The sequence below is a fragment of the Pygocentrus nattereri genome, chromosome 28, assembly GCF_015220715.1.
Source record: "Pygocentrus nattereri isolate fPygNat1 chromosome 28, fPygNat1.pri, whole genome shotgun sequence".
Lineage (NCBI taxonomy): Eukaryota > Metazoa > Chordata > Actinopteri > Characiformes > Serrasalmidae > Pygocentrus > Pygocentrus nattereri.
Genome location: NC_051238.1, coordinates 16,207,363 through 16,232,644, shown reverse-complemented (window position 1 = coordinate 16,232,644; position 25,282 = coordinate 16,207,363). Strand labels below are relative to the sequence as shown.

The window sequence follows — 25,282 nt, the reverse complement described above, 5'->3', positions numbered from 1 at the left end:
GAAAACTACTGATGATTGTCAGTGCGTAAAGAATACTGACCAACTGCACGTTTCAGTATTAGAGCATAATTAGTCCTGTTTAATTGGATTTAATTGGAATTATTGTAAATGTGATGCATATTATGTATAAAGAAAGTATCTTGTAGTACTGTGAAAGAATTTTTTAGCCAAATGGTCCATTCCTAGTTTAATACACACACATGCACACACGAATCACACCTAGCTAATTATTTACAACCTTTTGGATAACTGTGGATAGGTGAGATAATCTTTCTATTGAAAGAGTACAAAAACAAGCCTGACAGCTGTAATGATTTCTGACTGAGGCTTAAAGATGCCAAGATGTTTTAACACTTGGGAGTCAAGATAAGAGCAGATTTATTGGCATAGATTAGGTAAGGTATTTTCAGTGCAAAGTCGGTTCTAAATTTTATGGAATTAGCATGTCTGGGTCTTAAAAAAAATCACATGCTAACTTTTAAATTAACCACCATGTCAGACCGAATTAACACTGTGTGTGATTAATGAAAAACAAGGTATATAACCAAAAGGGCTTCCTAACCACAGCTCATGGTTTCTTGTATTTTCAGCCTTTCATCGGGGCTGTCAAAATGTATTATTGTAAGCCTCTTAAAAGCATACCTACTAGCCACATCTTCAGACAGATGTGTGTGAGTGTACAGGTCAAGGGTGTGCATGGCTGTCAGGAACATCTGCAGCTGTGGATAAAGGGTTGAGAACAAATTTAGCAGGAATTAATAAAAGAAATGTGCTTACATGGACAGCCCGTTCATTAACCTGCTTGAATTGTCATTGTTATGCATGAATTTACTTCATTAAGGTCACACACACACACACACACACACACATATATATATATATATATATATACTCTGACCTTAATGAAGTACTCTGATATATACTCTGACCTTAATGATATGTATATGTATATATTATATAGTAAAATACATTTTTACAATTTTCTGTAGAATGTGTACTTATTTTCACTTATTTTCAAAATCAAACCCCATTTTCTCTGTAACTTTCAATGATTTTTCTGAACTTCAGTTTTGGAATCTGTTTTATTTCAACTCATTTTCCTTTGACTTTCCTTTTCCTTATGCAGGTGGACTATCTTAGATCTAACTTCCTCAGAAATATCTGCTGTATACTGTACTGTATGTGCATATCTGTATGAAGCTGCCCAAATATAAAGCACATGAGAATGTTATTGGCTGACTTCTGAGTGTAATGACCAGCTAAGAAGAGTGTGTGTGTGGCAGCATGATGATATACATCTCTGTATATCTCTCTGTTGCTCACCCTGTTGCGTTAAGCACTGCTTGGTGGGATGCAGCTGGAACATGTGTCGCCTACAAGTGACAATTAATGCTTATCAGAGACCCCCATTGTCCAGCTCTGTGTTTATGTGTAAGTGAGTGCTTGTGTTTGAGTGTGTATGCCTGTGTTGTGTGGCAACTTCTTACTTCTGTAGTCTAACCCTGATGAAGTGATCTGCCATAATGAGTTTTACAGAACATCTTGTTATTAATCAGCTTCCTCCTCCTGTTCCTGTTGTGTCATGCATAGTAAGAGATCTCTTTGATGGTTCCTACAGCAATGTTGCTTTAGATGTGAGCTCCTGAAGAAACAATGACAGACTGTGATTAAGCAGTTTGCTCATGTGTACGAGTCTGTGAAAACATGGTCAAATTAGCCTATACCTTGGTATGAGACACCGTTCGAGGTTGCACTCAGATGGTGGTGTCACTAAATTCTGATAAGCAGTCTATTTTTTTTCGACATCACCATGTCTAGGTCTGAAAAAGTCACATGCTGTCATTTACACTGACCACCATATAAGACTGAATGATGACTGAGTATGATTGACAAAATACTCTGAATTATGTAGAAGGAGATAACCAATCAAAGTAAACACTATTTAAAAGGTCTGACACTATCCCCAGTGACAGTAACTACAGTGTGATTACAATAACGTAAATAATATAAATGTTCCCTCAAAGGTACAACAATGGTTTTAAGGTCCAATTCTGTACCTTGAATATGTTTTCCCAGGTGAAAAATACATATCTAAACATTTTCATAACCTGATGCTTTAAAACAGAATAATAAGATAAAAGCCTGGAGACGAGACGGGGTGTGTGGAGTCAGTACAACTTAGAAAATATCTTTTCAATGGATTATGGTACAATTGTGTTCCTGACTAAAGGTACTGAGATGTATCATTGAGGGTCCCACCCCAATGACAAGAGGGTTACTGCCCCAGTGACAGCTTACGGCCTTTTTTTTCTGAGAGTGTACTGCAGACACTTTGTGCAAAATTATCCCCAACACTAAAGCTCACATATCAAGACTGCCCAGTAAACCATCGAAGAGGCCATGTGGACTCAAAGACATATCCAAACAAACAACAGAACAGCTGAACATATACTTTTGTAGGATGGACATCCAAAATAGTGGCCTTGTCACATCACTGAGACAGTGGAATGATCACACACATACATATGCAGGTCATTAAGACAGTAGAACAATGGCACACACACATGCAGGTCAGTGTGACAGTGGAATGATCACACACATACATATGCAGGTCATTAAGACAGTAGAACAATGACACACACACATGCAGGTCAGTGTGACAGTGGAATGATCACACACATACATATGCAGGTCATTAAGACAGTAGAACAATGACACACACACATGCAGGTCAGTGTGACAGTGGAATGATCACGTGATTAGCTGCATACCACACTACATGTGGTCACATACATTAACATACAGGAAAAACATTCCTGGAACATGCTATTCACACGCTGGGCTCAATAGCTGGCTTGTGTCTGAGAAAGACAGAGAGACAGCAAGAGAGAGAGGGAGTGTGTGTGTGTGTAGGAGGATGAACACATCAATGTGGGCTGAGTAGTAGATGCAGGAGAGTAGGTGCAGATTCACTCAGACTGCAGAGATGGCGCTAGAATACTCGATTGTTGGATAGAACAGAGGCTTGCTGAGGGGGCTCTGTAATATATACATACCACACATAAACACACACACACACACAGTGGCTAAATCTGTGTGACAAAGGATTCCGCTTTAAACTAGCATGTATTTCACTCCTCTTGAGAGAACAATAGGAACCAGTTGGAACACACATTCTCACACGAACGTGCTCACACAATTGTCCCATTCCCACGTTCAAGCTTGAAAGACATGAGGCTATGTTTGTAAGAGCTAAATGCATTTCCACTGCTACTTCTGGGCTTCACCAAGGCTTGTGGCAGGCCTTACACTTTGTAGTAGCTATAGTTAGAGCTTTTGTCAAGGCAAGCTCTTATCACCACAATGTTTTTCACCATGATATGCCCTATGGACAAAAGTATTGGGACACCTAGACTTTACATACACAGGAGCTTTTATGACGTCCCATTCTAAATCCATAGACAATAATATGGAATTTCTATAAGATTTTGGATTGTGTCTGTGGAAATGTTTGCCCATTCATCCAGAAGAGCTTTGGTGAGGTCAGACACTGATGTTGGACGAGAGGGCCTGGCTCACAATCTCTGTTCTAGTTCATCCCAAAGGTGTTGAATGGGTTCAGGTCAGGGCTCTGTGCAGATCAGGCAAGTTCTTACCACTAAACTCAACCAGCCATGCCTTTATGGACTTGCTTTGTGCACTGGGGCTCAGCCATGCTGGAACAGAAAAGGTTCTTCCCTAAACTGTTCCCACAAAGTTACAAGCATGAAATTGTCCAAAATCTCTTGGTCTGCTGAAGCATTACGATTTCTCTTAACTGGAACTAAGATGCCTAGACCAACCCCTGAAAAACAACCCCATAACATTATCCTTCCTCCACCAAACTTTACAGTTTGCACAATGCAGTCAGGCAGGTAACGTTCTCCTGGCATTTGCCAAACCCAGACTTATTCATCAGACTGCCAGATAGAGAAGTGTGATTCATCACTCTTGAAAATGTGCTTGCATTGCTTCAGAGTCTACTGTTTATCGAGATGGCATTTTAAGTTTTTATTGTGGTAGCAGTACAATTTTTTCATTAAAAAACTGCAGTTCAACTGTTTCCATCACAGCCGTCTTTGTGGAGAGATGTTTTTATGGCAGGGGGTTCTTAACTCACTTTTCGACCCTCATTCATTGCTTGCTAGCAGCTCAACAAAGACAAATTTCACACATACACAGGCAACAGAGTCCTAGTTAATCTGATAACAGAGTTACAACAAGAATATTTTGTTTAATTATATAAACTGAAAATATCTGAGTTGATTTCAGTTCTGCTGGCTGAATGACCATTAGGGGGCCTGCAGAATGAGGCTAGACTAGTTTAGCCTACTGAGTGATGTGTGTAACTGAACACTGAAAGTGTTTCACTTAAGTGAAAATCTTGGTCTGTTTTGTAGAACATCTTACTTTTCATTTTGCTTTTCATCTATTTATTTCAATGAAAACTTGCAGCCATGCAGACCAACAGAATGGAGAACCCCTAAGAAGTAAAGAAGTAAGAAGTAAATAAGTAATGTAATTGAGTGAAAGTGCAAGTATTTAATTTCAGAAATTCTCAAGTACACATCTTTCAAAAGAATGCTTATGTATGCTTATATATATTAATTGCGGAATAATTTTCCACCTCTGGTTTCAGCCCTATTGTTAATAATCTATTTGGAAAGCTATCAGTTGTAACAGATCACTACCATATCAGTTCATAAGAAAACCACACTCATAACAAAACTGCAGTGGAGGTTATGCTTAGGATTAGGGCCACAGTTAGGATTAGGATTTGGGTAAGGTTGGGTGAGGTTAGGTTTTGCATAATAGAAGTAACATATTAGCAACACATCTACTTAATGTAATGTATAAACAGAACATCTACAAGATGTTTATTTCAATTTCAATGTACTGTAAGTTCAGTTTATATAGCATCTTTCACAAACTCTAGGATGTTTTACAAAAAGAAACAAAACAAACAAACAAACAAAAACAGACCTACGACTTTGAGGAAGAGGAATAGTGAGCAGTAAAGAGGAAAGTTGTAAGCTAAACTTTAAAAATAGAAAGTGTAGAGCAGTCACACAGAGATTGTGGAAGAGGTTACCAAAGGTTTGGAGCAAATCTGATCCTCACTGATGAGAGTCTTGTGTGTGGGACTGCAAGAAGTTCAGTTGCAGAAGATCTGATGGAGCTGGACAGTATGGATGAAGGAGTTCACTAAGTTATATAGGTGTGAGGCCATATAGGGCTTTGACAATTAGCAGAAGTTTGTACTTGATACAGGAGGATATTGGTAATCAGTGAATGTGATGGAGGATGGGAGTGATGTGTGCAGTGTGCTTGGCAAAAGTGAGGACTCTGGCTGCTGAGTTTTGAATGAACTGAAGCCAGTTGAGCAATTTAACAGGAAGATCATTAAAGAGGGAGGTGCAAGAATCAATGCGGGAGATAATGAATGCATTTTAGTGTCAGAGTTGTTGAGCAGAGGGCGGAGGTGTGCAATATTATGCAATGCAGTCTTAGTAAATAACTTAATATGGGGCTCAAATGAAAGTGAAAAATGAAAAAATGAAAAGGTTTTTAACTGCTTGTACTGGTTCAATATAAATTCCATCAACATTCACAGTGAGAGGTTTGAAACCAGTGTTTTAGGGTCAACTAACAAGATTTCAGTCTTGTCTGTATTTAGTTTCAAGAAATTATTATGAACCAGTGTCTTAAATCTGTAATGCATAAATTTAGTGGTTGAGCTGAGACTGTGGGGAATACAGTGGTAATGTACATCAGGATTTCATCAACATAACAGTGAAAGTTAAGCTCATTAACTAGGTCAGATTTGAATCTGACCTAGTAGTGAGATGTATAAAATAAAAAGGATGGGTCCAAGGACAGAACCATGTGGCACTCCCTGAGCAACTGGAGCAGTGGATGATTTTTGTGAACCTACAGACATAAACTGTTGCCTGTTAGTAAGATAACCAAGAACCAAGCAAGAGCTAAGCCTGAAACATGTATGGATGAAAGTCTGGAAAATTAAGTGACGAGTTGAACCAGGTGTGCTTGAGCAAGAAAATCACCAAACTGTGCAGGAGTTAAAGTTATTCTAGATAATGTATCTAGTATGCATCCTGTATAAAACACCTGTAAACCTATGATCTTCTATGATCTTTCAGGGCATATTTAGTCAAATGAGGAACAACATGGATTAGTCTGCACAGTGGACATCCATATAAATGTAAGCAGAAAATTACACAGCCAAGTCTGGCCAATAATGTAGCACATACACTCTCAGATTACATTTCAGATCTCCAAAATGATCATAGAAGGAAAATGTTCTTAAATGTAATTTGTTCATTTTAGTTAATGTTAATTTATGGTAATGTTAAAGTTAATAATGAGATTTTGTGGGTCCTAACATACTTATGATGTGGTTTGGATCTTAACATAAGTGATGTTTGAGGCTAAACTGAAAGTTCCTTGTGAGAGTAGACAAGTCAATGTCTGAACATCACTAAGCTTTCCTGCAATGAGATAGACTATATTGCCAAGAGTATTCACTTACCCATCCAAATCATTGAATTCAGGTGCATAAAACTAAGCACCTAGGCATGCAGGCTGCTTCTACAAACATTTGTGAAAGAATGGGTCACTCTCAGGAGTTCAATATCAGAGTGGTACCGTGATAGGATGTCACCTGTGCAACAAGTCCAGGCGTGAAATTTCCTCACTACTAAATATTCCACAGACTACTGTCAGTGGTATCATAACAAAGTGGAAGCGATTGAGAACGACAGCAACTCAGCTACTAAGTGGTCAGCCACATAAAATGACAGAGCAGGGTCAGCGGATGCTGAGACGCATAGTGCGCAGAGGTCAGCAACTTTCTGCAGAGTCAATTGCTACAGACCTCCAAACTTCATGTGGCTTTCAGATTAGCTCAAGAACAGTGCATAGAGACATCACCAAGCGCAATGCAAAGCGTTGAATGCAGTGGTGTAAAGTGCTGCCATTGGGCTCTAGATCAGTGGCGACGTGTTCTCTGGAGTGACTAATCACACTTCTCCATCTGGCAATCCGATGGACGAGTCTGGGTTTGGTGGTTGCCAGGTGAACAGTACTTGTCTGATTGCATTGTGCCAAGTGTAAAGTTTGGTGGAGGGGGGATTATGGTGTGGGGTTGTTTTTCAGGATTTGGGCTCGTCCCCTTAGTTCCAGTGAAAGCAACTCTTAATGCTTCAGCAGACCAAGAGATTTTGGACAATTTCATGTTCCCTTTCCTGTTCTAACATGACTGCGCAGACGAGCAAATATTTTTAGAAATATAGTGTATCTATTATCTGGCACTAGAAATGTTATGCCTCCATTCAGCCAAAGCATGTGAAAACTAAAAGCTAGAATCTATTAAGAATCATTAAGAGTCAATAAAGTGTTAAAGACAATAATGGTAATGTTCACAGTAAACAGTATCACGTTACCAGATATAAAACTGTTTTCATTATATGTTCTTAAAATGGTTTCCTTTCATTCTATCAACTGACCTTAACCTCCAGGCCTGCTGGTGGGCCCAAAGTTTTATTACACACTTCTATCTTCTAAGAATAGCTCAGCCAGTTTGCACTGAAGCCCCTGTAGTTGCTGATAGATACGCCATAGTATGTATCAAGCCTGTGACTTAATTTAATTAAGGAGTTAATCAACTAAAACGTGAACATAATCTGAGCAAATAACCAACCTTTATACTTAAAGAAGTGTAACTGGTAAATTAAATTGCATTGTAATGTTGTTTTCATATATGCAGAAACCTTATTAAGATTTAAAAAGGAGCAATGTCATCATGATGAAGCAGATAATATTCATTACACACACACACACACACACACACACACACACACACTGCATTTTCTGCCTTCCATGACAAACTGAAAGATTGTGACCTCCAGTGGTAAAATGTAAAAACTACAGGCAATTGAGGACCAGAGACAGACCCACTTACCGGGGAATTCCACTACTTTTTCAAAATGTCAGCATAATTTGGTGGATGACCTATATACAACGTAATTCATAATGATTAATGTGAAATATTACATTTACGAGAAACCTTATGACTAACGTGATGACTTCTTTCATGGTGATTGGAGCCAGAGGCCACACAGGGACACAGGCTTAGTTATTTACAATCCAAAACCACCAGTGAGCCTACATGTGTATTCTGGGTTGTTATTTGTGATACTGATAATGATAAAATAGTGAAAAAATATAGTGTGAAAAAATATTGTGTGTGTACCTCTGCCGCATGAATGGATAAAAAATATATTTTAGGCCAAATGCTTCATAAAACAATGACTCAGTCATCAAGCAGTGTATTTGTAATTGTTTTTATGTAATGACTTTCTGTGAGGCAGCTTTTAGAGGCATTACATTTTTAGGATGTCTGGTTCCTATCACCACCGCTGTGAAATGAGTGAAAGTCTCTAGAGCAGCGCATTTCACATTAAACCTTTTATGAATGAACCTAATGAATATGAATGACTAGAGTTTAACACCAAACATACATAACCTAACTTTCTCTCCTCCAACACACACACGTCATGGATGCTTCTATAAATATACTTAATAAGTCAGACAAGCAAGCGATATGTATATTACTGTCGTCGGAAGAAAAAACCTTGTATCTCCATTTTTGTCATTTTTCAGTTTTTGAAAATTTGAAAAATGCCTCATACCCTTTATATAGTGTGTAAATTGCATGATGAATGGACTAAAAGAAACAACACAAAATGACTTGGGAAAAAGTCTCGTTCCATTGACTTACATTAAATGTAAAGTAGGTTTTTTTACTTTTCCTGTAAAATTTGCATTTTGGAGATACAACATTTCCTTCCGACAACAGTGATGTATGTAAGCATCCCTGCTAAACAATCACAAGCAGCACTCAACGAAATACCAATAGCAGTAGAAATGCCTTGAAATGAGCTAACAACTGAATGAACCACAGTGAGGTGACAATCAGCCTAGCTTGTTTCACATGGTTCACAAGTCAGTCCTGAGGACCCCATGCCCTGCACAATTTTTTTTTGCATTCTGACTCACTTGACACAGCAGACATGGAGCTTTTTTTCTGGCTAACAAGTTGAATTAGGTGAGCTTGATAAAAGAAAGCATAAACAATGTGTAGTGCTGGATCCTCAGGACTGGGAATGGGAACCTCTGGCCCACCAGCTGCTAAAATGACAGCACCCGGTTGGGAAGTGTTTGTGCACAGATCAGGATTCCACTGCAACAGAAGTCCAGTTTTTTCCGGGGTGTAAATTACCATCTACCTGTTCCTTTACAAAGGATACAGAGCACATTATTCATGAACAATCCATTAAACAAATCATTATACAGCTCAGTATGTCCGTTTATTCAGCATATGCCTTAACAAATCCATCCATATATCCTTCAATAAAGCGTGAAATATGATTGCTTAAGATATGTTGATTTAGCATGCAATGATAAAAGTATTCATTTGTATATTTAAGTGTATGTTTAAGATGTTTTAATGACATCTTTATTCATCACTCTGCCGTTCGGTGTCCTCCAGATGCCTTTCTGGCAGTTCTGATAGCGAAAGGCGATCATGTGCTGTGCCATCAGCGAGTATGGCTGCTGCGCGCATGCGCCGTAGACGCCGTGCGCTCTGCAGCGACAACCTTAAGGAGCGTTAGCTTTTAGCCACCGGCCCGGGGACTGCAGCCGCCTCAGCCCGGATCCTGCTCGCATGAGAGCAGCCACGAGCTACAACAGAGCCGGTAAGCAAAGCGAAGGCATGCGACTCCCACCTCCACTGCGATGCTACTCCGTAAAACGGACCCTCACCAGAGAACCACGTTCACCGCAGTGGTGGTCACCAGCATCTTGTTTATACAGCACAGCCATGCACAGTCAACGGGACCACCTAGCGGATTGGGACTTTACACACAGTTATATGAAACGAGGGCAGATGATTATATAAAGTCTTTGCGGTGTCTTCTGCCGTTGCATGTGACGGTTGATTACGTGCGTCTGGCCGGCCATGACCTTCTAGAGCGCGCCCAGCGGCCGCGACCAGCGCTGCCTTTATTTAAGCAGACGGTCGGCCACAGCCGCAACATGTGTGCGCTGCACCTGAAGCCCCAGAATAAATGCGCTCATTGGCTTTGCTCATCTTCGACAGATTCGCCCAGAAGTGCTATAGCTTTGGTAGACTGTGGACAGCTCCAACACCAGAGAGCCATAGAAAACAACGCGCCCAGCCAGCCCGCTCGATTTAGCGCACGCGAGATGCGTTAGCGCTCTTTCACTGAAGCGGAGTCATTCGTGCTTGTGGCAGATTAGCTCATCGACGGCGTGGGCCGAGGCTTCAGAACATGGCGCACCAGGTTTATAATAAGCCTGTTCCGCCAACGAGCCTCGTAACTGAGATAAATACAGAGCCAGAGAGGCTGTGTCTTTCAGATGAAGTGCTAGACTGACCTCACCCGTCACCTGTTCTCAGGGCACGGGCAGAGAACAGGAGCACGGACTGCGCGTTAGGCGACAGCGGGGCACAACCTAACACATTTGGCGTTTTGCGAAATAATAAACCAAATAAGCTGGAATAATCAAATTTCTGTACAAGCAACACTTGAACTTTCTTTCTAGCTCCTACCGTTCAGGTACAATTCCACCCAAAATGGCACAATGTTAGAATTCCCTTCATGGGTGGGGTTACCTGTAACAGACAGCAACACTGGCTAGAAATGAAAGAGTCTGATGAATTGGTGTAAACAGGGTTAATTTGATATAATTCTGCGCTGTAAGAAACAAATAACATTTCCAACCATGCTGCATTACGTTATCAGTCTGTAAGACGGACAGACAGACAGTCAATTGATACATAAACACACACACACACACATCAGATTTTTTATAACACTGACATGAGACTGTATCAAACAATGACAACTTTGTGCAAATAAAAACATCACGCATCAGTAAATTATGGCACATTGTTTGTGAACAACTACAGCTTTACCAACTGTTTATGTCAAATACACTGCTATACGTATTTAAAACCAAAATACTAACATCTGAACTAATAAAGGTACTAATAAAGGAGAAGAAAATCCATGTTTTATGGATGTCTTCTTTTTTATTTTAAAATCTGTGTAAACATGTGGAACAAAAAGACTAAATTTGCGTTTTTGTCTTTGTTTACTAAAGGTGGCTTCATTGTAACACCGTGTAACAGGTAACCGTGCTGTACTTAAGCCTAGCTAACACTTGCTGTGAGTTTGTCACATGCTTCAAAACTAAGTGCTATGTTCTAGGCAACAAGATGGTGATGACAGTAATATGCGATTGGATTTTGTGAATTACACAAACAGTGCAGCAACTGAAAAGAACTTGCGTTGAAAAAAAATTACTTGCATGCCCTGAAAATTTTTTTGGCACAGATCTCTTTAAAGCTCTGAATTTTTGCAGGAGATTGTGGCTAGAAATGTGGCTAGAAGCACATGCTGCTCAACCTTGTATAACTAAAAAGTCTGGGTTAAAATGTGCTCTGCGTTAGGTTGTTCCCCGCGCTCCCTTACATCAAATGGCTAATGGTTTCTAGTAACATAGCAGTCTTCTGCACTCTTAAAAAAGAAGGTTCAAGGCTTCTTTAGTAAAGGGAATGGCTCTATTTACAACCATGAATTCTCTATAGAACAATTTCATGCTTAAATGGTTCTGTGCATGGTGAAATGGTTCTTCCTATTGATATTGAGAATGTGTTGTGTATGGTCTTATATAGAACCAAAAATGTTGTGCTACTGTTACAATGTCAAGCTTTTCAGTGCTATATAGAACCATTCTCAAAAAAGTTAAGCACAGAACCATATACAATGCATTCTTCTTCAGAAGAACAATTTCACCTTACAAAGAACCATTTAAGCCTGACAAAACTTATGGTACTAAATCATTCCACTTACTAAGGAACCCTGGAAGAACCATTGGTTCTACAACCACTATTTATTACCATGCACTGCGCTTCAGGTTTTTTAACATAATATAGTAGTTCGTAATACAGAAGAACTTCGCTTGCTTACTGTTTAACAGCATTAACTTTCACCTTTATGCAAAAGAGGAATGTATCAGCATGCTCAGGTGACCTTTTCCAGTTATATCATAGAGAGTCAGTAATGTGCACATCAGTAACAAGGCTGGATATACAGTTACTAATAGATTACTTTACACCAAGGCACCATTATGTTTTATACTTAAAAACTGCCTTAATTTCCAGGGCAGATCCATCCAGGAATGTTAAAAAGGACAGGGCAGAATAAAGAAAGCTGTATTTCACGCATAACAGCCATCACCAGGGAGCCATCTGTTTCTATTACGCCACCGTCTGTTAACATTCCTTTGCCCTGGAAATAAAGTTTTTCATTCTCATGTATAATGTGTGAGAGTGCTTTGGTAGGAAATGAACGTTTACTGATGATTTCACACTGTTGAGGGGCCAAATATGACCCCTGTGGTCGCTTTTCAACAGGAAGAGGTTCTAGGACATTTTTTACAACCTCTGTACAGCCTTTCTTCAAAAGGCACTCACAGAAGCCTGAATAAATAAAAAAATAAAGATAAAAAAAAAATAGAATAATGTGCAAATGTTACTTTTAGCTTGGAAACAAATGCATTGACATGTGAGATACATTTCAAATACATTCATTGTTTCATTTATCCCAATACTAAGAAGCATACAAAAAAAAAGTATGTATTTCGTAAATACACTTTACATGTATGTGTTGTCACATAGAAACATGCAGCTTGGTACCAAGCGGAAACAAATGACCAGACAGGATAGGAAAATGATTTAGGCATTTTTTATGTGGATTGATACAAACATGTGCATGCAGGAAACAAAATCTGCTCCTATGTCAAACTTTACTATGGATGTCAGTTTAGTTTAGATCATTAAACATTTGAGGGATGACACTGTGCTGCACCATGTCTCCACTGAGACAGAAATGCACAACTAGGTGTAATACATTCTCCTATGAACACCCACACCCACATTATCTGACAGCTCTGGACAGGTCTTTGTAAACTCAACTGATATAAAATCAACCATTAATGTCATCATTCTGTCTCCCAGTCAGTAGGAAATCTCCATAAAGCACAAGGGGGTGCTAAGTAACTGGCTGAGAGAAGTCACTGGGACAGAGATGTGGGATCCTGAGAATGGTAGGTAAAGAATATTTATATGAATATCGCTGCCAGTAGTACAGAAATCAAAGGCCAGTCTTCGTTTCCATTAAAAATGGACATGAAGTTAAAGTTATTTGTTTAATATGTTTCTGAGGACATTAAATATAAAATAACCTTCTGACATAAGTAAAGGGACAATCAAAGGAAAATATGTGAAGAAAGCTTCAGAAACTGGAGTTTAAAAAATGTATTAAGAGTTACAGAGAAAATCTAACCATGCAACACCTAGCAGACCACCCAAACTCACCATCAGGCAATCAGTAGTTAAAGCTTTCCACAGGTGTCTCTGTCTATCTTTCCACTGTGAAAAGACAACTCAACACTGAAAGGATGTGTAGCTGTGAAGAAGCCTTTAGAAGAAAATTTGCAAATCCAAAAAAGAAGCTGCTTATGTTAGGCCCATTGACTGGTCACCCCAGAGCCCAGACCTCAGCATCACTCAGTGTTTTTGGGATTACTTGAGAAACAGAAAATGCAACTCACTTCTAAACCTGAACTTTGGAGATGTGGAAAAATATCTCTGCAGATTTCTTTGAAAACATGAAAGCAAGTTTCTCAGGAGGAATGGAAGCTGTGATAAATCAAACGTTTGGCACACAGAAAGCTGAAAAATGTGTTACTATATTTAGTTGTTGACGCAACTCTGTAATTTTTCATTAAACATATTGTCACTGTCCAAAAAGTGGAGGCAAAATCTTTCCTTACTTTTAAAGTTAATTAAAAAGATTGTATTCTGGAGCATTTTTATTTTCATTCATCATGAAAATTTTGCATAGTGTGAAGGGAAGCTGCTCTGCTCAAACGATGCAGAAAAATCCAAATAAAACATTTTTTCTTTTTGTATTTTTCTTTACAGCAGCAACATTTTCTCTGCTTTTTCCCCTGATGCTGAGGAAAAAAATTGACTGTAAATTAAATAAACAAACTGTCATAGTACTATACATCAGCATATCGTCTGAAGATCAAGATATTCTGCACTTTAACTCTACATGGAATAAGCCTAATTGTTTATTGTCTTAGACTTTGAGAGATCCTCACTTTATTTGTTCATTTAAAATTACAAGTTAATGTGTTAGGGTGTGACGTACAGTTTTTCATGTGTTGCAGCAACGAAAACAGAAGAGCTGTCTGTTTCACCAGGACAGCAGCAACAGCAGGCTCTAATTCTGCAGAGCCCCACTGAGAATGAGCAGCCTTCTCTAAGTGGGGAAGTGCCCCCCCTTGGTGCCTCAGGGCAGAAGAGAGAGGGTGTGACACAGGGAGACACAGATGAGATGATAGAACACTCCGCATACGATCAGGACACATTGCAAGTACAAAGGACCAGCCGTCTTCCTGTAGAGCCCATGTCTTTGCTAATTGGTAACATGACAATTCAAAATGCATCCTGTCAAACAGGTAAGACAGAGGAGTCAGTAATGCACAAACAGGACTGTGCATCAGTCTTTCCCTCAAGTGAAGCAGATGCTGACCTGGACCCTGATTATGACCCTGAAATTAACCCTGATGCTGACCTCCAGAGTTTGTGCTCATTTTCTTGTCAGCACTGTCAAAAACAGTTCAATACCAGGCAAAGCCTAGAGCGCCATATGCACACATCAACATCTTGCCACCCACAGACTTTCAAATGCCGCCACTGCAGAAAGTGCTTCAGTACGCAGTTTGGACGACGACGGCATGAAAGAAGACATGATAATTCAAATAGAAGAACAGGTGGTTTGATAATCAGTCCGTCTTCACAGGTTGAGGGACAGGCTCAGGGGGCGGTCTCTTCAAAAGAGGGCAACTGTAGCACCCTAACGTCACAAACAGCCACACGGTCTCCCATGCCTGATTCAGAAGGAAGAGGTGACTCAGATGAAAGCGGAGAGACGAAAGCATCTTTTGCCTGCAAGTACTGCAAAAAAGCTTTTGGAACTCATACCAACTTGCGAAGACATGAGCGCAGGATACATGAGCGTCATCTCTTACCCAGGGGGACCTGCAGAAAAGTCTCTCAGGAGGCTCAGGTACAGCAGCCCGGTGGGGTCTCTTCAACTGCTGATAAGCAGCGTGGGGAGGGGTGCGAGCAGGAGGAGGAGTACATGGTTGACATCTCCAGCAACATCTCAGAGAACCTCAGCTTCTACATTGATGGCAAAATCATCTCCACCAGTGCTGTCGCAAATTGTGAAGTGATGGAGGTGAACTCAGCCACTACTGCTATGATCGGGCTGGACACCTTCATCATCAGTCCAGCTCAAATTACACAAGCTCTTAAAATAGAGACTAATGACTGCAGCACGACCTCTGACCTCTGTGGCCAACCATCTGGCAGAAGGAGGACGTCAACCCCACCTCTGCTGCCACAAATAAAAACTGAACTGGAATCTGAATCTATCTTAACAACATCTTCCTCTTCCTCTGGAGCTACACTGATTGGCACTGTGTTACCCCAGCCTTTAGAGACCATTGTTTTACAAAAAGAGAAGACTATCTATTTGTCCCCCAAGCTGAAGCAGCTCCTACAGAACCAGGACAGCAGTAAGTCATTTGCTCTGATTACAGAAGGACAAAAACTCTGTCAACCTTTACCACTAACCCTTTTACCTGCAGGAACCAGCAGGTTTAAGAGAAGGACAACATCCCCTCCCAGCTCGCCCCAGCAAAGCAATACTTCTGAGGTGACAACTGCTACAGCACAGGATGAGGTTTTGCCTGCCTCTAAGATGTCAAAGATGGAGAGTCACTGCAGGTCTCCTGTGATAAGCTCATCTAAAAAAGATGAAATGGAAACTTTGACTCCGGCCACAAATGACGCTACTGCCATTCAGCAGGTTTTACCACTGGACTGCTCTACACCAGGCACTGGTGGGAGGTCATGTAACCAGCAGCCGCTAGACCTTTCCAATGCTGTGGGTAAGAGGAACAGTGAGGTCTTAGATGAGTGCGTTCTGGATTTGAGCACAAGCAGAAAGAGTGCAGAGGCCGACTCAACTGGAGGATCAGCCTCCTTGACACCAGTTAGGAGGATTAAACCCAACTCAAGCATGTTAGAGAAAGTCTTGCTAAACCAGTATGCTGGTATAGATGTTTCAGCACCAGCAGATGCAGGAATGCTAAGTACTCCTGTAGTAACAGATCTTGCGGTAATGGCTGTGTCTGAGCCAATTCCGGCTAATCCTGAAGGGGTTGTGTTTGAGTTGTCTTTGCCCTCTCCATCTGCACCGAATACAACTCTTCATCCATTAAATCCTGCTGTTCTGAACACTGCTCCTCCAGCTCAGCTTCTCTCAGCTCCAGCCCCATCTGCTGCAGTGACCACTGAGGTACTATCATCAGCAGCAGTACCCATACCTAATCAGGAACTTCTCCCACTCTGCTCTACTGCCCAGTCTTTCATTCCTATAGTGCCCACAACTACTGTAGAAGTATCTGCTGAGCAATCCCTGCCAGCTTTTAATGTATCACTTCCTGACTGGCTTAGTTCTGCCCCTGGAGGTGTAGCCCATGCACTCATCCCTACAGCAGCACCTCTAAGTTTGCAAAGTCCTCAGTTTCTCACAGATCCATCTGTTTGTGATCTAGCACAAAGGACCTTGGTTGTGGATTCTGTCTTGTCACCTGAAGCACAAATATTTCCTCCTTCCCTGTCAGTAAACCAGCCAAATATTACATCTTTGGGTTTTCCTTCAAATGTGGTTGTCATTGAATACACACTTGCACTGGAGTCTTCTGAGGCTGTGCCCATCCTTCAAGCTAATGCTGTCCACTCTCTTTCTGATCAAACTCCACCAGATCACACTGAGCCAAGAGATCTCCATCCCTCACCACAACCACAGGCTACTACCAGCAAGCCCTCAACTCCTGAACTGCCACAGGCTGGCTCTCTTGAGCCCTTTCCTCAAGGAATGGCCTTGCATGCATCCACAGCTGCAGGCTCGTTAGAGAACCCAGTTATTACAATATCGCAGTCTCCTGCTCCCAGTTTTCTAGAACAAGTAGAGAAAGCTGTAGATACTTCAAATTGCTCTGTTAATTTTACAATCGAAGCACCAGACACCTCCACAGAGGACAACCCTGCAAGTGAGGAACCATCACACCTGCCTCCTCTCTGCAAGCGCTTTATGTGTAACGTTTGTCATGAGCCTTTCAAGTCAATGAAAGCTCTGAGTCAGCACATTGGTGAGCACTCAGACACTTGGCCATATAAGTGTGAGTTTTGTGTGCAGTTGTTTGAGAGTGACACTGGCTTATTAGAGCACCGGTCCAGTTATCATGGGATTGGTAAAATCTACGTCTGCAGAATATGTTCCAAAGAGTTCGCCTTCCTTTGCAATCTAGAACAACATCATCGAGATGTACATCCTGGTCAGGAGTGCTCACACATGGAAGTAGAAAATGGTAAGTTAAGACCTGAAAACCACAATAGTCCGCTAAGCTCAGACTCTGTAAGCCCAGTGATCTCTACAAAAGACAAAAGTCACCAGTCTTACAAACCAGCCATAAAAACAGAGGATGACAATGACTCTGACAACACTACTGAGGAGTTATACACAACCATCAAGATCATGGCATCTGAAGGGGTCAAACCCAAAGGCACAGATGTACGCCTTGGTATTAACCAGCATTATCCGAGTTTTAAGCCGCCTCCATTTCTGTACCACAACCGAACGCCAGCCGGAACAGCAAATGCTACGGCTACTAATTTCACTACTCATAACATCCCACAGACCTTTAGCACTGCTATTCGGTGCACCAAGTGTGGCAAGAGCTTTGACAACATGCCTGAACTACACAAGCACATTTTAGCTTGTGCTAATGCTAGCGACAAAAAGCGGTACACTCCAAAAAAGAACCCTATCCCACTCAAGCAATTCGCAAAAGCGCAAAACGGGGTTCTGTCGCCAGCCAGAGGAGTCAACAGTAGACAGAATGTGTCTCAAAAGGTTGGCCAGCCAAAAAAGCCAAACTACCATGAGCCATCAGCTAAGGTGAAGGTGAACACACACAGTAAGAAGAAATCTATGTGGGTCCATAGAGGTAGGCCAGTGGGAAGGAAAGGCTCACAGGAGGAGCTGGAGGTTTATGCTTGCCCTCACTGTAGCAAGGAGTTCACTTACCACGCCAGCCTGAAGAAACATATGGCTGTCAGCTGCCCCATGAAGCCTGTCGGCAAGAAGCTTAAAAAAAGAAAAGGCTGCATGGCACCAGCGCAGGAGAACAATGGTAGCATCCGCACCCAAGTAGCAGAAGTTATACTGAAACAACGAAGGTCAAACCAAGGACAAAAGATCTTTAAAAAGACGCAGACCAATGAGTCTGGTTCAGCCAACAATGCAAGTCTGCCGCTTCATGATGGCAAAGGGAAAATTACTCTGCATAATTTTAGGCCTAAAAGATCTGACGTTCTGTCAACCTCAGCAGTTCACATCAGTAAAAAAAGTAAATCCATTCTTATGGGAGGCATTCAGTCACCACTGATCTCGAATAAGTCTGCAATGCATGGGAAATCTCAACAGCCCAGCAACAGGGTGCAGATCATGGGAAGAGAAATTAAACAGAGAGAGGCAGATGTGAAGCTTCAGCCCAGAACAGAGGAACAGTTCTCTCAGAGAGTGAGAGAAAGGACGGAAAGGCCAGTTACTCGCAGTCTACAGCAAATTAATACCACGGTCAGCACTATGGCCAATGCAACCAACAGAAAGGCAAACACAATTAATCTAGCCAAACACTCAGTCCAGACACATGGTCAGAACGTCCCTGCGTTTCCAGCAGTTATAGAGTCAAAGAAATAGCCAAATTACATCTTTATGAAGATGGATAAAAAGGTATTAATGACAAAGCTCTTGATTTTAATCACAAAGGTTACATTTTTAATTGTAAATATATTCCACTGAAAGTGATATGAAATGGAAACTGTAATGTTGTAAGGAGACAGAATGTAAAAAGATGTGCATTTGTTTTGTTCACTGTGTACTGAGCTGTACTATGTTGCACATAGCTGAGTGCCCAGGGTTCTTATTTATTTATGACAACTTTAAAATTGTGTCTTATAACTGGAATGGAAATGCATAAAACTTGGGATTTCAACAAAGCCTTCTATAACATACTCTGCCTTAGAACATGAATAATTCAAGTTCCGAGGCAGCTTTGCTCATTCCTGCTGCTGCACTGCACATTTTAGTTTTTTCTTGGTCACAACACTTCAGCTCACCAGCTTAATGTGGCCTTGATTAGTAATGTTATATATATATATATATATATATATATATATATATATATATATATATATATATATATATAAAAGCAAAATGTGTAGTCTGTTCACATCATTGACATGCTTCTGAGAATTTATTCTAAAAAAGTGAAAACTCTGTCTAAAAAGTCAATCTGAATATCAAGCCCCTCACTCTTGAACACTTTTCCAAACGTTACTGACAAAAAAGTTAAATTTCTCAGTTTTAAAGATTTAATTTTTGTATGTTAATTCCAGCGCTTGGTTAGTTTACACTAACATAGGACTCATGTAAATAGTATTTTAGCATGCAGAAAGGGTGCCAGTACGTGATGATGCAGGAAATGTGCACTTCAAACTTCATCAAAACCTCTGCTCTGAACTCAACAGTTCCAAAAACTCCAAGATGTTTTTGCTTGTTCCTACCATCACTACCCTTCACAAGTCTAAAATTGGTGTGATAGAGTAATGAAAACACTGAAATGAGCAATGCAGTGTGAATTGATAAACAGTTTCTAAACCTCTTTCCCAGGTTTGACCATTGTTACACTGGTTGTGTAATGAAATGTCCCCAAATTGTTTGATATGATTTTCTAGATTCTTTAAAGCAAGTGGAAAAATGTACACACGTCTAATACATCTAATGTAGCACATTAGTTCTGTTGCATACTTGATAGTAAGCTACTGAATGCCAGTTGGCTAAGGCATAAGCTATCATGATTTCATCTGCATACTGTTGAGACAAATTAGAGATTGGGAAACGTTCACTAAACTTCTTCTGATGTTTGCGTGATGTCAAGTTGTGTTCCCAAAATAATATGAGATTAAACATACATGGATGCATCTAAAGCTAGTTTCCAGGACCTAGATTAAACCTAAACCTAGACAAAAAAAAAGTTTCCATTTACCATTGCCATTGCAGTCCAAGTCTAGGTTTAATCCAAGTTGGGAAATACAGCACCTAATGTAACTCATCACTTCTATAGCGGTCTGTTTCACTGTTTTCATAAACATATGAATGAACAAATGTCAGTTGATCAGAACGTAAGTACACAGTTTACTTATGATTTCCCCAAAAACACTTAAGTAGTAGTGAATGAACTGGGAGGCATAAAAATGGTAACTGGTCCCTGTATACTTGTACTCATTATTATCAGCACTAGCATCTTTGGACTTGGACTTCCTCTTACTCCTACATGAATTAGTCCTCTAGCAGATGTTCATAAAGCATGTCTGAGAAATGTTATTCATCTGTAATCTCCTGTCTATATTAATCCTAACCTCCCCACCACTGTAATGTCAGTGATGATGTATATCAGCCCTACTCAGATATTTCACAGGCTCATGCACTTTATAGATCTATCTCTTATCAGACTAGTTGCAATACTAGAATATTAGTGAGCAGTTTCAGTTAAGGTGTAATGTCAGAAGAAATCATATATATATATATATATATATATATATATATATATATATATATATATATATATATATATATATATATATATATATATATATATATATAAGAAGATATTATATGTAGTTATATTTCTCATCATTCATTCAGCAATGTCTCTGAGTTCAGTTGTGTACTAATATGCTGTAACTTATGTTCGTTTTCATACTAGTAAGTGTGGTGACTGTAGATTTGCAGTCTGCTCTCCTAATGGGTTCGGGTTAATGCATGCTGTGGTCTCAATGAAAAAGAAAGCGTGAGCAATACTGTGTTAGCATGCCACTTAAGCTACTGCGCATCACAAATCTGGGTAAATACTGTAAACAGGAGGTGTCTGATACAGAAAAGTCTGTTCTGAGACAAAAGGCCAGTTTCTACTTCTTTTATTTGTGTTTATTATATAAACCCATTAAAATGGAAGTAGATTTTGTTATTAAGTATCAAATATGGCTTTTAAATATGTAATTATTATTGCTCAAAAAGGCACTGGTGGTTTTAAGTGGAGACGTTCTTTAATTTGCTCAAGAAATTCTTTTTGTTTTTTGAGCAAATAACAAATGTTTAGAGTTTTGTGCACTATAATTAGTACTCTTTGGTAACATCATGTAAGAAAAGCCTTAAATGTTCTGCCAAGGATGCTTAGAACCTTTGCTAGGGTAAATTGCATCTACTTTAAGTTATTTTTTGCTTTGATAGTCAAGGACTAGTTTTAGATGATCAGGGTATTCAGTAAGCTCACCGGGGCTAAATCACTCTATTAACAGTGTTTCTTTGTTAACTGAAATGGTTTGTAGCCCAGGACTAAGGTTAAATCTGTGTGCAACAAACAGCCCATATCAACTGAATCAAGTCTGCAAGAGTTCTCCTTTTAAGCTCATTTTAAACCAGTGGTTTACTTGTGTAGCATTGAGATATTATAATGGGTTATGAAGGGTAACTGAACGGTGATATAGGGTTGACTAGAATATGTTTATAGTGTGATTGATTATATATATATTACCAAAGCCTGTTGATTAGTTGACAAACTAATTTGAAGTTGCTTTTTTGTAAATTACAGTAAAATCTAATTATGTCAAATACACTGATTATTAATATCAACATCAGTCGGTGAGGGGACAGAGACTTGGCTGCTCACCTGCAGAGGAAATCACTGGATATAGTTTACAGAGAATATGCTTTAATGGTAGACTGCCTGGTTTTAATTTAAAGAACTTATTTTTTTGCACCTTGTCAGTCAAACCCTGAATTTTAAATGTCTTCTCTCTTATCTGTCAAACTACTGGCCTGAAAACATGGGTTTCATGCACTGGGCCTGAAGGAAAAGCTGTGAACAAAAACGGATTTAGAATCCTAATTTACATGGAATGTGTCTGTGGAAAACTGTGATGTTAACATCCAAAACCTGTATATGTTTGAGCCTCTGTGCAAGTTTTGAAATGCTGTTATGTTTGTTGGAATAAATTGCTCTGTGATAAATGCGGATGGTGACCAGATCCTGTCCATATAGCATGTTAATGTTAAGGGGCCTATGAAGGGTTAAAGGAAAGCTCAGAGCTCCTCAACTTTTTTTGACATAAGAGTTTGATGGAGTGTATAAACATTGTAAAAGCTTTCAAATGTACCACTTACTCCTCAGTTCATATGGAAACAAAGGTAGCCCATTTTGGATCCATTGTTTTGTCACAAAAACCCCACATTTGCATATATCTGTCTATTCAGACTACACTAAGTAGCCATTCAGAGGATTAGCATTTACATGCCTACATCAGCCTAAAAGGAACTTTACCAGTGAGGAATTAGGAGACTGGAAAATGGTTATATAAGGAATAATGACTGGTTTTGATACATAAAACCACACACATGTCTTGTGTGTACTTCAGATGGCCCTAGTGTCTTTCCAGTTATGCATTGTTTAGTAGTAAACTCTCTATTAAAATGTTTTAGACTCGATGATCACACGTTCGCATTTGATTAGTGTGCTTGTGATACTTCTGTAATGCTATGTTACCCCCTCCTCCACCCTCCCAACACGTCATCCATCTTATTCACACCAGGTGGCAGCATACAGCCGCAGTATTGTTAAAGAGACCTGACCAATCCGGTTTTCTCCACTTTCCGTAAAAAGAAGCTGCATTTCGTGTTCGACTGATCTCACGTCGGTGTTACCCGAAGGCGGGAGGAGTGATGAGCGGGGCTCTCCTGCTGGGGCACTCGGTTATGATGCTATGGTAGCGTGGCAGCAGGTTATTCACCACAGCACCAGCACTGCTTTCAGATTTAGCCCAAAGAATAAAAATACTCAGCTTGGAATAAAAAAACCCAATGCAATCTAAAACATACCTACGTTTACAACATGACAGTCGGGTAAAGACATTTTATGCTACTCACCTCATGTCTGGATGACGCAACCAGGCGTGTTGTTGAATCTCCAGCAGGTGGCAGTGTCTCCATATCAAACACAGCTGTGAGCGAATGTGAGAGAACGTACCAGATTTGACACCATAACCACTTTCATCACTTTTTTTCTCTGGAGTAAACCTCGCTGCGTCTTTCACTAAGTCTATTTTAACGCCTGTAATGTTTAATGTTTCACGTGCCAGTTAAGTCTGAGTTAGCTAGGTTAGTGGTTTGGATATTGACTTGAAGATGACTACGTTATATTTTATCCCGCTAATTATGATCATTTTGTGTGCTGAGCCTACAGCCTATAGACTCCGGACAGCTGAATGTACAGTTCTGTACATCAAGCAACCGAAGCCTCTTTTGTATGCAAGTCATCTCCGCAGACTGCAGACTTGAAACCGTATTTCTAAACTTAAACTCTGGTGCCTCTTGATTTGCGCCCACAAAGCATCTTTACGTTTTTCTTGTCTTTTTTTCCATGAATAAAAAATACATAACTTTATTTTAGGCTGCTTGCATTTTAGTTCTGACGGTTTTAAAAAAGAAAGCTCTGGAATGCGAACCTAATGATGCCCCGCCCAGTCCGCGACGTTAGGAGCGTTGATTGGTTGACGGATCTGGCACGGTAATTTGATTGATGTGTTCTGTCAGGGAAGGGGCGGTGCCAGTGAACCGTAGAGCAACTGAAGCCTGTGGAAATTTGCATTGAATATGGATTCCGAAACGCAGTCGGCCTGGCTGGATCTCAGATGGCTCCCAGACCCTTATGTAGCGCACGGTGTAGATCATGAATTAACGACGTCTACATCCAAAGTAGTGCGTTTTAGGTCAAGTAGAAGGCTATTTGGGATACAGCCATAGACATACACCTCTGGAATCACATGTAGGATTAATTATGTTTCCTTAATTATACAAATGACAGAAAGAGATGTTTTAAGTAGGGCATGTTTTGACACGTCAGTCGAGTCAGTTCGTTAACCTACTTTTAACGCCTTCGTTGTTTAAAGTCCAGATTAAATCAGAAGCCGTTCCTCTTTTCAGTGTCACTGAGGTAACAACCTTAAGAGAAGACCAGTCCGTTCCGGTTGGCTATTGGTCAAATGTGACATCATGAAAAAAAACCCAACCCCCAACCACCCACTCCCGCAGCGCGCGCACGCACGCACGCACGCACACACACGGTATAAACAATGCAGAAGCTGGGTCATTTTTATCGTAACGTTACCTCTGTGTTTCCCACGAAGGTCACATGGGTTCCGCATATATGTCTTCGCATTGTTTACCATGTCTAAATGACAGACCTCAGAGCATCCCAGCCTTACGGGACTTTCTAAAGTTGTTAGACTGCTCCACGCTTCTCTTTCTAAATCGCACCCTCCACAAAAGGCGCTTCTCTGTTAATAATAAAACAGATGATGATGATGATGATCAATTATATTTACATTTCTCAAACCCAGAAGATCACACAGCGATCCAGGGGGCATAAGGTTACAAACAAGGCGTCATATGGACAGAACAATAGCGCAAGACACAGCTGCGGCAAATGTTTCACAGACAGACCCACAGAATTCATGAGGAGCAGAGCAGCGAAACGGCAGACTCAGGAAAACACTGAGGAGCGGCCGCGGCGTCGCAGCGATTCTACGAATTTGTGCTTGTTTATTTAAAATCCTGTCACTTTAGTAGACTTCAGCAGCACAAAGTGAGCCCCCAAAACCCGCCCAAACCCGGTCTGAACCGGTTCGGGGGGAAGGACGCGCGCTCCCGAAGACGCCCCCTCTCTCGTCACGCGCCAAAAAAAAAAAACGGCGGCGCGCGCCCCCGCCATTGGCTCATTGGCTGCCCTGGACACGCGAGCCTCCGCGCGTTCTGTGCTCTGATTGGTCAGAGCGCTGCGGCGGCCGCGGAGGATGCTGTCGCTATTG

At 40.6% G+C, this 25,282-nt stretch overlaps 2 protein-coding genes across 2 annotated transcripts in view; one reads left to right on the top strand and one right to left on the bottom strand.

The window, feature by feature from the left end:
* Positions 1-23,806, bottom strand: part of kazna (kazrin, periplakin interacting protein a) — a 131,000-nt gene extending 107,194 nt beyond the window's left edge. Inside the window, exon 1 of the mRNA XM_017693504.2 lies at positions 23,343-23,806. The gene's annotated coding sequence lies outside the window, so the exon portion shown is untranslated. The remainder of the gene's footprint in view (positions 1-23,342) is intronic.
* Positions 9,685-19,492, top strand: prdm2a (PR domain containing 2, with ZNF domain a). The gene is made up of 3 exons (XM_017693500.2): positions 9,685-9,818; positions 13,169-13,257; positions 14,389-19,492. Exons 2-3 carry the CDS (start codon positions 13,239-13,241, stop codon positions 19,056-19,058), a joined length of 4,689 nt encoding a protein of 1,562 aa, XP_017548989.2. The 5' UTR covers positions 9,685-9,818; positions 13,169-13,238; the 3' UTR covers positions 19,059-19,492.
* Positions 23,807-25,282: the final 1,476 nt, after the last annotated feature.